This window comes from Carcharodon carcharias, chromosome 15 (genome assembly GCF_017639515.1).
Source record: "Carcharodon carcharias isolate sCarCar2 chromosome 15, sCarCar2.pri, whole genome shotgun sequence".
Lineage (NCBI taxonomy): Eukaryota > Metazoa > Chordata > Chondrichthyes > Lamniformes > Lamnidae > Carcharodon > Carcharodon carcharias.
The window spans coordinates 133,346,256-133,358,834 of NC_054481.1; the positions used below are offsets into that span (position 1 = coordinate 133,346,256).

Sequence of the window (12,579 nt, forward strand, 5' to 3'; positions counted from 1 at the left end):
TAGCTAACCATGCCAAAGGCTGCAGGAAAATCAAACAGAATACTGTACCACACTCACAGCTCCAGAGACAGCAAATGTTATTTATGGTCACATTTGGAATCATAGAATGGTCACAACACTGAAAAGGGTATTTAGGCCCATCATGCATGTGTTGGCTCTCTGTAAGGCTAACTCAACTAATACCACTTCCCTGCCTTTTCTCCGTCGACTTGCACATTTTTTCTCCAGATAATTATCGAATTCCTTTTCAAAAGCTATGATTGAATCTGCCTCCACCCGCCTCAGTGCATTCCAGATCCTAACTGCCTGCTGTGCAAAAAAAGTTTTTTCCTTATGTCACATTTGGTTCCTTTGCCACTCGCCTTAAATCAGTGCCCTCTGGTTCTTGACCATTCTGCCAAGGGGCACAGCTTTTCCCTATCTAATCTGTCCAGCCCTCTCATGGTTTCTAACACCCCTCATCAAATCTCTGCGCAACCTTCTCTAATGAGCCCCAGTTTCTCCAAATCGACCCACGTTGAAGTCATGAAGCCCCTTATTCCTGGAACCATTCTCGTAAACCTTTCCTGCACCCCCTCCAATGCCTTTAAACCCTTCCTAAAAAGTGTGGCGGCCAGAACTGAACGAAAAACTCCATTTGAGGCCAAACTAGTGGGGGGGGGGGGGGGTTTGTTGTTGTCAACTTTTCACACAACTTCCTTGCTGTGCCCTATTGCTCTGTTCATAAAGTCCAAGATCCTGTGTGCCTCATTGACTGCACGGTTTTGTTGTTGTCAACTTTTCACACAACTTCCTTGCTGTGCCCTATTGCTCTGTTCATAAAGTCCAAGATCCTGTGTGCCTCATTGACTGCACGGTTTTGTTGTTGTCAACTTTTCACACAACTTCCTTGCTGTGCCCTATTGCTCTGTTCATAAAGTCCAAGATCCTGTGTGCCTCATTGACTGCACGGTTTTGTTGTTGTCAACTTTTCACACAACTTCCTTGCTGTGCCCTATTGCTCTGTTCATAAAGTCCAAGATCCTGTGTGCCTCATTGACTGCACGGTTTTGTTGTTGTCAACTTTTCACACAACTTCCTTGCTGTGCCCTATTGCTCTGTTCATAAAGTCCAAGATCCTGTGTGCCTCATTGACTGCACTCTCGACCTGACCTGCAGCATCAACGACTTGTGGGCTTGGCCTAAATAGCCAAGTGGTTATGGTACTGGGTTTGTAACCCGCAGATCAAGAGTTCAAATCTCACAATGGCAAACTATGAAACGATGTGACTTCATCTGAAACAGATGGAAACAGGTTTACTCAAGAGAGTATCAAGAGTTCAAATCTCACAATGGCAAACTATGAAACAATGTGACTTCATCTGAAACAGATGGAAACAGGTTTACTCAAGAGAGTATCAACGACGTGTGCACATGTGCCCTGCACATCTCTCTGCTGCTGCAGCCCCTTCTCACGCGGGGTCTGCATAATTTGTTTTTTTTGCATTGCCTCTCCTTGCTCTTCCCACCAAACTGAACGAGATGACACTTCTGTGCAGTGAATTCCACCCGCCCCTTGCCTGCCCAGTGCACATTTTTTGCAGCATGAACCGGGGTTGGGATGTGCAGTTTTAGCCGCTGCAGCGGCAGCTGCCTGAGACTGAGTGTGGGCGCCTGGCAGGCGGAACCATGTTGCGGGGCTGGGCTGGGCGGCCGGAGCGGTTTGAATGTGGGAGCCGGGGCGGGGCTGGGCGGCCGGGGGGAAGGGTTCGGGCTGAGGGACCGGCCATGGACGCCTCAGGGTGAAGCTGCGGCCGGAGCGACGGCAACCGGCAACCCCCCCCCACCCCACCCCCCCTCCTCCTCCTCACCCTCCTCACCCTCCTCACCCCCTCCTCCTCCACTGGCCGCCATCACCATGAACTCCGACAACCTGCAGCTCAGCCTGGCCGCCGGGGCCTCGGGGGCCGCCACCGCCACGGCCACCGCCACCGCCACCGCTACCGCCACCGCCGGCAGCGTGTCCGGGAACGGTGGGTGCGGGGGCCCGGGGGGGGGGGGAGATCATCCAGGGCAGGGGAGGGGGAAAGGGAAGGGGGGGGGGGCGGGGGGAGGGGGAAAGGGAAGGGGGTGGGGGGGGCGGGGAAAGGGAAGGGGGTGGGGGGGGCAGGGGAGGGGGAAAGGGAAGGGGGGGGGGCGGGGGGAGGGGGAAAGGGAAGGAGGGGGCGGGGGGGAGGGGGAAAGGGAAGGAGGGGGCGGGGGGAGGAGGAGAGGGAAGGGGGTGGGGGGGAAGGGAAGGGGGTGGGGGGGAGAGGGAAGGGGGGAGGGGGAAGGGGGTGGGGGGGGAGGAGGAGAGGGAAGGGGTGGGGGGGGAGGGAAGGGGGTGGGGGGGGAGGAGGAGAGGGAAGGGGGTGGGGGGGGGAGGGAAGGGGGTGGGGGGGGAGGGGGAGAGGGAAGGGGGTGTGGGGGAGGGAAGGGGGTGGGGGGAGAGGGAGAGGGAAGGGGGTGGGGGGGAGGGAAGGGGGTGGGGGGAGGGGGGGAGGGAAGGGGGTGGGGGGGGAGGAGGAGAGGGAAGGGGGAGGAGGAGAGGGAAGGGGGTGGGGGGGAGAGGGAGAGGGAAGGGGGTGGGGGGGAGGGAAGGGGGTGGGGGGAGGGGGGGAGGGAAGGGGGTGGGGGGGGAGGAGGAGAGGGAAGGGGGAGGAGGAGAGGGAAGGGGGTGGGGGGAGAGGAAAGGGGGTGGGGGGGGAGGGGGAGAGGGAAGGGGGTGGGGGAGGAGGAGAGGGAAGGGGCTGGGGGGAGAGGGAAGGGGGGTGGGGGGGGAGGAGAGGGAAGGGGGTGGGGGGGGAGGAGGAGAGGGAAGGGGCTGGGGGGAGAGGGAAGGGGGTGGGGGGGGGAGGAGAGGGAAGGGGCTGGGGGGAGAGGGAAGGGGGTGGGGGAGGAGGAGAGGGAAGGGGCTGGGGGGAGAGGGAAGGGGGTGGGGGGGAGGGGGAGAGGGAAGGGGGTGGGGGGGGGGAGGGGAGAGGGAAGGGGCTGGGGGGAGAGGGAAGGGGGTGGGGGGGAGGGGAGAGGGAAGGGGGCTGGGGGGGGGAGGGGGAGGGGGGAAGGGGGAGGGGAGGGGAGGGGGAGAGGGAAGGGGGTGGGGGGGAGAGGGAAGGGGCTGGGGGGGAGGGGGGGAGAGGGAAGGGGGTGGGGGGGGGAGGGGGGGAGAGGGAAGGGGGTGGGGGGGGAGGAGGAGAGGAAGGGGCTGGGGGGAGAGGGAAGGGGGTGGGGGGGGAGGGGAGAGGGAGGGGGGGGTGGGGGAGGGAAGGGGGTGGGGGGGAGGGAGGGGAAGGGGGAGGGGGAGAGGGAAGGGGGTGGGGGGGGAGGAGGAGAGGGAAGGGGCTGGGGGGGAGAGGGAAGGGGGTGGGGGGGAGGGGGAGAGGGAAGGGGGTGGGGGGGGGAGGGGGAGAGGGAAGGGGCTGTGGGGAGAGGGAAGGGGGTGGGGGGGGAGGGGGAGAGGGAAGGGGGTGTGGGGGAGGGAAGGGGGTGGGGGGGAGGGGGAGAGGGAAGGGGGTGGGGGGGAGGGAAGGGGGTGGGGGGGGAGGGGAGAGGGAAGGGGGTGGGGGGGAGGGAAGGGGGTGGGGGGGAGGGGGAGAGGGGGAGAGGGAAGGGGGTGGGGGGGGAGGAGGAGAGGGAAGGGGGTGGGGGGAGAGGGAAGGGGGTGGGGGGGAGGGGGAGAGGGAAGGGGGAGGGGGAGAGGGAAGGGGGTGGGGGGGGGGAGGTGGGGTGGGGGGAGGGAAGGGGGTGGGGGGGGGAGGGGAGGGGGGGGGAGAGATCATCCAGGGCAGGGGAGGGGGAGAGGGCAGGGGGTGGGGGGGGGGAGATCATCCTGGGGAGTGAGGTGGGGGGGGGAATCATCCCGTAGAGAGGGGGAGGGGAGGAAGAGGGGATCATCCCGGGGGGGTGGAGGAGATATTCCCGGGGGTGCTGGTGGCGGGGGGGGGATCATCCCAAGTAGGAGGAGGGGGTCAGATCATCCTGGGGAGGGAGAGGGAGGGGGGGGGAGATCATCCCGAGTAGAGGGAGGGAGGGGGGGGGAGGGGATCATCCCGGGGAGGGAGAGGGAGGGGGGGGGGAGATCATCCCAGAGAAGGGTAGGCGGGGGGATAATTCTAGGGAAGGGTGGGGGGGGGGATAACCCCGGGGAGGGGAGTGCGTGGGAGGAATAATCCGGGGGAGGGTATGGGGGGGTAATCTTGCGGAGAGATAATCCCGGGGAAGGGGGGTTTGGAGAGAAGTCATCCCAGGGAGGGGGAGTGGGGGTGGAGGTCATCCCAGGGGGAGGGGTGGGGAGATCATCCCGTAGCGGGGGAGGGGGAGAGATCATCATGGGGAGGGGGAGATCATTCCGGGGAGGGAGGGGGGATAATCCCTGGGAAGGGTAGCGGGGGCTAATCCTGGGGAAGGGTAGGGAGAGATAATCCCGGGGAGGGGGAGGGGGGATAATCCGGGGGAGGGTGTGGGGGAATAATCCAGGGGAGGGATAATCCCGGGGATGGGGAGGGAAAATCCTGGGGGGTGGCGGGTTAAACCGGGGAGGGGGAGGGGTCCAACCTTTTGAATTCATGGTCACTCCTGTGCTTTCAGGTTGTTGATGAGCCTGTTGAATGTTACCTCGTCACCAATGGAATAATGTTAAAATCCTGGTTATCCAATTCAACTCCCATGAAATATCTCCAATCCCCATACGCTTAACCTGGCCATCTCATTCTTGGTTGCTCACCTGGACAGAGCCGGATAGTTTCACCTCAGTGCACTGCTTGAGCATCAACTCAGCTTCCAATCACATGTCTTAACCACTTTTTTTCCACCTGCAGAACATTGCCCACCTTTGTTGTTACACTTTATTGCCACTGAAACCTTTCTTGATGCCTTTACCTGTAAATTTAACTTCTGCACCTGAACTGCACTCTATACTGCAGATGGGAAAAAGTTGGTTTGCATTGATTCAGGTTAGGGTCAGCTAATCAGTGCCAAAGATACTTGAGATTTCTCAGTTTCTTCAACAGTACTATAATATCGAATCCAAGCAACCAAATTATTTGTGTATTCAGGACCATCTTGTATCATGTCACTTAGTCAATATGTTTCAATACAAGAACTGTATCATATGTATTGAACTATTCTTGGTTTGTGGAACTTGCAGATATTTAATTTTTTTTTTACTTTTGAATTGCTTATTTAACAGGCACTGCCCCAGTGTTTCTTAACCAGTAATGGTCACTATTGAAAAACTGGCTGTGTAAATCTTGATATAATGTTGTTAAATTGAACAAGGAACAGAGATTCACGATTTTCAATTTTACTGAGTTTGCTCCAAAGAATCTTATTAAAGAGTTTATACAAGGTGGCACCAATGTTACCATTATCTTCACTTGTAAGTCTCTATCAATCATGATCCAGCAAAAGAAAATGTGTGTTTACATTTAACATCAGAAAATGTTGAATGAAAATAGGAAAATATATTCTTGCTGAATTGTAAAAGCTATTGTACATAAATGGTTAGATTTCTATTGCAATAATTTGTTCACAATGTATCTTCCCTTCCTGTGTTCTTTCAGTTCCAACTGCTGCTGCTTCTGCAGCAGAGACTTCCATTTCAAACGGTGTCTATGTTCCTCAAGGGATTGCCAATGGGGATGTCAAACCTGTTATATCAACAACACCACTGGCAGACTTCCTTATACAATTAGAAGATTATACACCGACAGTAAGTTCATTCATATTGTTTTAATAATTCAAGCTCATTTTTGGAAACAAAATTTAAGCTATAACTGATGTTCCACATTTTCTAGTTGCTTATCAGTTAACCAAGTTTGCTTATAAATGTTTATAAATTATAATTAGCTGCTGTATAAGAACAAAGTTATTAACTGACAAAGTTTCCAGTATTTAAATGACCAGTTCCAACTCTCAACAGATCTTTGTAGGACTAGCGATCGGCCAAAAATGAAGTTGGCTTTAGGTTGTAGGGAGTGGGAGGCCAGAAGAAACCAGAATTCAGATTAATATATATTAATTTCTGCCAATGGGACATGCAGCGTTTAGAAATTAATTTAAAATCAAGTTTATGAATGATGGAGCCACACGACTTTGGAAGCGCGCAGTAGGTTGTTCGGGACTTGAAAAAGAAATATATTATTTTTGATGTGATCCTTCATCAAAAATACATAGGATTGAATCACTTTGGAGTACATAGGATAAACGGCCAGAATCAGGCCATTCAGTGCAACCTGTTGGAGTAGAATGGACTTGTAATCTCTCGCATTTAGAAGAATGAGAAGTGATTTTATTGACACATGCAACATTTTTAGAGGGTTTGACAGGGCAGCTGCTGCGAGGCTGTTTTCACTGGTTGAAACTGGAGGCCTTGGGCTAATGGTTTGACCATTTAGAACTGGGATGAAGAGAAATTTCTTCACTTGGAGGGGTGTAAATCTTTCAAATTTTCCACTCTGTGGAGGTCTGTGGATATTTGGTCATCGACCAGGACAATTGAGGGATTAGGTAGATAAGTGGAGCTGAAATAAAAGCTCAGCCATGATCATACTGAATGACAGAGCAGGCTCGAGGGGTCATGTGGCCTATTCCTGCTCCTATTTCTTACCTGCTTATATCTTCCTTGATGAGGAGCTGCAAATGAAATTATTTAGAAAATAAGTTGTTCAAAATCTAGGTACTTGGAACTCTCATAAGCGTAAGCACAAAAACTTTTTGCAGAGCTTTAGAACCAGGCATGTACTGTGTTTAGTGTTGTCAATGAAGGAAATTACCTATCACCAATTTGAGACTATTTGACAAATAGCAGCTATATTGACTGCAGGAAATCTCGGTATTGAACGGTTCAAGTGCTGGCTGTTATTGCATTGCAGATTTTCCATAAGAACCGCTGATGATTAAAATATTTTTTAAATGCTAATATACTCTACCTTAATGATACAGTGGTATGATATGAGTACATATTTCACTGATTTTAAATGTAGCATTGAGCTCTTAACTCTTGCCTTTTCAGATACCAGATGCTGTGACAGGGTATTATCTGAATCGAGCAGGCTTTGAGGCTTCTGATCCTCGAATGTATGTTAATGTTTTGACTTGGATCCATTCTGGTTTGTGTAATAATGTCAATTTGCATAGTTTCTACCATGCGAAATGTTCAATTTTAAAAGCACCTATAATGTAAAATGTTCCAAATAGCATGTGTTTCACATAGCTATTTATTTAAAATATATATATATCTACTAGACCGTTAGCTCCAGTTGTCACAAATATGCTTGCAGCAGTGAATAAAGCCTGCGTGTATTCGGGAAATGTTTTCCCCTTTAATAAGCCTCTTTTTAATTAGAGTAGGGGATGTTTATAGTTGGATGGAGGTTATAATTGCTAGAATTTGTAGATTGAATAACTTCTCTGTGAGCAAGAATATTCCTCCAGGAATGTTTTAATAAAAAGCTCATTTTCTACTCGGCAATAAGGAAGCAAACTGATTTCACGGAAGATGCTGTTCTGTAATTTTATTTATAAAAGCTTCAATCTTTGAAGAATTAACTTTTATTTACTGTGAAATAGAACTGGATATGTGCAATGTACTGAGTGGCCATTAAATATGGCTTTTGACCATATTTTGTTTTCTAAACAGAATTCGTTTAATATCTTTGGCCGCACAGAAGTTCATCTCAGATATTGCAAACGATGCCTTGCAACACTGTAAGATGAAGGGAACTGCATCAGGAAGCTCCAGAAACAAAAGCAAGGTTTGTTCACATTGAACATTACAGCGGCGCTATGCTTTGAACAATGTAAAGCACCTTCAGAAAAGTTTTAATCACCTAAACAATCTCATAAGAACAGAACGCACAGTTCTTAGCTAAACTTCGGAAACTCCCTGGTGAAGTGCACTTTGTGGAAAGTTGTAAAATTGCAGTGTTGTGATTTAGTTTAGATAATTATTCTGTCTCTAATCCATGAGATTTTTTTTAATACTCAAGTCTGAATTTGCATTTGTCCATATTTACCCTGCTATTCTTTTGATCGCACAAACTCATTTTCATAAACCAACAGCTCAAGGCAATTCTAGGCTTGCCAAAAAGAAGTTTTCAGCACACACAGTATAAACACAAACTGATTTTGCAATGAAAATGCTTTGTAAGTGTCAGGAGTTATAATGTTATGTTGAAATTACAATTACTTGGGCCAATCTCATAGAAATTAAGAACATGGAAATAGGCTGATCAGCCCAACCAGTTCAGTTTGCTGCTTACCTTCTTTGTGACCAGTACCCTAATCACACAGGCCTGCCCTGTTCCCTGTCCTTTCCTTCAACCACTAATCTAATCTATTCTTAAATGTTAGTATGGTCCCAACTTCAGTCACTAACTCTGATAATGCATTGCAGTGTTGCAATCTTCTTGTGTTTCAAAACAAAAATTCTCTTGCTTACTGTCCTAAATCTCTTGTGTATATGTCCATCATTCTAGACCCATCAAATCACTGGAAGCAGTATAGGAACATCGGAAATAAGAGCAGGAGGAGGTCATTCGGCTCTTTGAGCCTGCTCCAATGTTCAACTAGATCATGGCTGACCTGATCATCTAGAACTTGGGGTCGCCCATTTAGTACAGAGATGAGGAATCTGAGGGCTGTGAGACTTTGGAATTCTCTTCCTCAAAAGGTGGCTGAGGCAGAGTCCTTGAATATCTTTAAGGCAGAGGTAGATAGATTCTTGATAAGCAAGGGGATGAAAGGTTATCGGGGATAGGCAGAAATATGAGGTTAAAATCAGATCAGCCGTGATCTTATTGAATGGCGGAGCAGGCTCGAGGGACCAAGTGGCCTACTCCTCCTAATTCATATGTTCACTTGTATTTTCCACCTCAGTGCCATTTCCCACACTACCCCCATATCCCTTGATGCCTTTCATATCTAGAAATCTATCGATCTCTGTCTTGATTATATACAATACACAGTGCGTTCCAGATCCTAACTGCTTGAAAATTTTTTTCTTCATGTTGTCATTGCTTCTTTTGTCAATCGCCATAAACCTGTGCCCTCTGGTTCTCAATCCTCCCACCAGTGGAAACAGTTTCTCCCTATCTACTCTGTCCAGACCTCTCATGTTTTTGAATACGTCTATCAAATCTCTCGACCTTCTCCAAGGAAAACTGTCCCAACTTTGAGGCTTCTGATCCTCGAATGTATGTTAATGTTTTGACTTGGATCCATTCTGGTTTGTGTAATAATGTCAATTTGCATAGTTCCTACCATGCAAAATGTTCAATTTTAAAAGCAACTTCTCCCATCTATCTCTGTAACTGAAGTTTCTCATCCCTGGAATCATTCTCATGAATCTTTTCTGCACCCTCTAAAGCTTTGCATCTTAAAGTGTGGCATCCACAATAGTCCAGTTGAGGCTGAATTGGTGTTCTATACAAGTTTAGTATACTCTATTCCCCTGTTGATAAAGCCTATGATCCTGTATAAGGGGCTTCTTAGCTCGGTTGGCTAGACAGCTGGAGTGTGGATCAGATTCATGCCAACAGAGCGGGGTTTAATTCCCCATTCTTGTGTTTCAAAGTGCAGCAAAGGTTTACCAGACTGATTCCTGGGATGGCGGGACTGACATATGAGGCAAGATTGAGTCGGTTAGGATTATATTCACTGGAGTTCAGAAGAATGAGGGGGGTCTCATAGAAACCGATAACATTCTAACAGGACTAGACAGGGTAGATGCAAGAAGGATGTTCCTGATAGTGGGGGAGTCCAGAACCAGGGGTCACAGTCTGAAGATATGGGATAAACCATTTAGGACTGAGATGAGGAGAAATTTCTTCACACAGACAGTGGTGAGCCTGTGGAATTCGCTACCACAGAAAGTAGTTGAGACCAAAACATTGTAAGTTTTCAAGAAGGAGTTAGATATAGCTCTTGGGGCGAAATGGATCAAAGGATATGGGGAGAAAGCAGGAGCAGGCTATTGAGTTGGATGAGCAGCCATGATCATAATGAATGGTGGAGCAAGCTCGAAGGGCTGAATGGCCTACTCCTGCTCCTAGTTTCTATGTTTCTATTCTGGCTGAGCTAGACTCGGGGCCTGCTCCCTCACCCTATCCGTAAAAAAATCCTGGCACTTTGCTGCAGTTCAGCAAAGAATTGCCAAAGACCTGCCTTCGGGCAAAGAACTCAAGAAGAAGGATGCTTTATGCTTTGTTAACCGCACTCTCAAGCTGTCCTGTCACCTTCAGTAATTTCTGCAAATGTATACCAAGGTCCTGCTGCTCCTGTAACCACTTTAGAATTTTACCCTTCATTTTATATTGTCTCCATGTTCTTCCTGTCAAAGTGAATCACTTCACACCTCTTGTGTGCTCTGCCTGAAGGCTCATTGTTTGCTGATGCATCATCCTGAGCTGTTTTCTTGGTACTTTTTGCCAGCAATGGTTTGCCATTGCCTTCAACCTCAGGGTCAGGGTGAGGAGGCAGGTCCTAAGTCTACCTCAGCTGGAATGAGAATCAAGTCTGCCCTATTGGTGTTGTTCTGAACCAAACATCCAGCCAACTGAGTTCACCAGCCACCAACTTAACAAAATATCACAGAATCACGGAATTTTAACCGCACAGCAGGAGGCCGTTCAGCCCATTGTGTCTGCACTGGCTTTCCAAATGTGCATTATGACCTAGTGCCATTGCCCTGACTTTTTCCCATAACCCTGCACATTGTTTCTATTCAAATAATCATCTAATGCCCTCTTGAATGTATCACTTCACAGTTACTGATGTTGAGTTTCATTAACCACTATTTTTGTCCATTCCAGCATCATTTCAATATCTCCTTGAAGCTCCTTTGGTTCCCAGAATTACTTCCCATTTTAGTGTTGTCTGCTCTCAATGGAGCAAGTGAAAGAAAAAAAATCCAAATAAATATTTTTCATTTGAAGATAGTTGAAATTTGGGTTTGGGGAGCCATGTATTCTGAGCTGTTATTTTCTGCTTTCTACATCATTGTTTAAATGCGTTTTGTTGTTTTTAGGACAAAAAATACACCCTCACCATGGAGGATTTAATTCCTGCTCTCACTGAATATGGTATAAATGTGAAGAAACCTCATTACTTTACATAAAGACCTGGAAACATCTTCATCAGCAAACTAGTGACTACTTGTTAACATCCAACAACTGCTGTACAGTGTCAGCTCCGAATGCCTTTCACAAAATCTGATGGTGGAAAAGAAATACGCCACAAGCTGAGTTTTCTGATTTGACAGGCTTTAAAGTGGTTCTGAATCTACATCCAATATTTGTTCGTCGTTTGGAGGGCTGCATTATTTTTCACTGATTCTCACATTTCCTTTTGAATTGTTACTTATGATGATAGGATTGAAATAATTTTTGGATCTGTGTACAATGCATTTAGAAGGTATTGTTTCATTTCTGTACACCTAGTCAGGATCAGTTAGAATTTAAATTAATACCCTGGAATATAATGGCCTTTAGGAAATGTTCTGTATAATAGTTTCTCAAAAGTAGCAAGCTAGCATTAGCGACCAGTAAGAAGATAGTCATATTATTTTCAGGTGGATCTGCATGTTTTTCATATGATGCATTTCAAAAGTGTTCACTTGTAAATCTGTTCTTGCCTAAAAAAAATTGTGTAGTCAATTTATTTTCTTTTTGAGGGGAAAGGAGAGAATAGCCGACCTTCTCTTGAATTTGGAAAATATTCCAAGCAAGCATCTGCTTTCGCCCAGTAACGTCAGGTAGTCCAGCTCATTTAAACTAATGTAGAAGTAAAAGAAAGTTAGCCACATGAGGGGAAAAAAATTATAATTTTAAGTACTTCCTAAAGTCTACTATTTAAATTTTGAAATTGCAGTTTCAGATTCTTGATCAGAACAGGAGTGGGGATTTAAACTTGTTTTGATAGGTCACTTCTGGGCCTCTAAAATAATTCCAACAAAATAATTACCATTTCTTCAAAATTGGCAATGTTTTAACAAAATTAGTTGATTTAACCTTGTTTAAATTAGTCTCATCTTTTTAAAAACTTACAAGTTTAATTTATATTGTTTTCTTAAATGTTTAAAAAAATTCAGGTAACCATTTAATTTGCCTTTAACTGCCTTGGATTTCATCTCTATTTTACCACAGCATTTCTGAAGAATGTGAGCTTTAGGGAACCTTTATGTGAATTGAGTGAATGGTTTTGCTCCTTTTAGGACTAAAGGCTTATTCCATTTAAAGATGTTCAGTCACATGAGAAATGCGGAAGCGCAGTACTTTCATACCTTTGATTTGCAATCTTGAACTAAGAAAGATTCCTGCATTCTATAAATGTCCAATTCTTACAATAAATTTACCTAATTTTGTGTTTTGACAGAATTATTGATGTAAAAGCCGTGGCACCTTGGGAGGTTCGGATGGAGGGAGGGGGGATAATTCTAATTTTAATGGTTTTAGTAGTTTACTGTATTAAACAGACATTTCAGTTTTCTATTATCTTACATCAGTTTCACTTCCTCTGAGCTGCTGACCCGCTTCCTGCTGGATCAGCTTCCCGATTGGCTCC

The 12,579-nt window shown here is 47.5% G+C and overlaps 1 protein-coding gene across 1 annotated transcript; it reads left to right on the forward strand.

Moving 5' to 3' along the window:
- Positions 1 to 1,855: 1,855 nt before the first annotated feature.
- Positions 1,856 to 12,379, forward strand: taf10 (TAF10 RNA polymerase II, TATA box binding protein (TBP)-associated factor). Its single transcript, XM_041205639.1, has 5 exons — positions 1,856 to 2,012; positions 5,580 to 5,728; positions 7,031 to 7,095; positions 7,658 to 7,772; positions 11,045 to 12,379. The coding sequence occupies exons 1-5, from the start codon at positions 1,898 to 1,900 to the stop codon at positions 11,132 to 11,134; spliced, it is 534 nt and encodes a 177-aa protein (XP_041061573.1). The 5' UTR covers positions 1,856 to 1,897; the 3' UTR covers positions 11,135 to 12,379.
- The last annotated feature ends 200 nt before the right edge of the window (positions 12,380 to 12,579 follow it).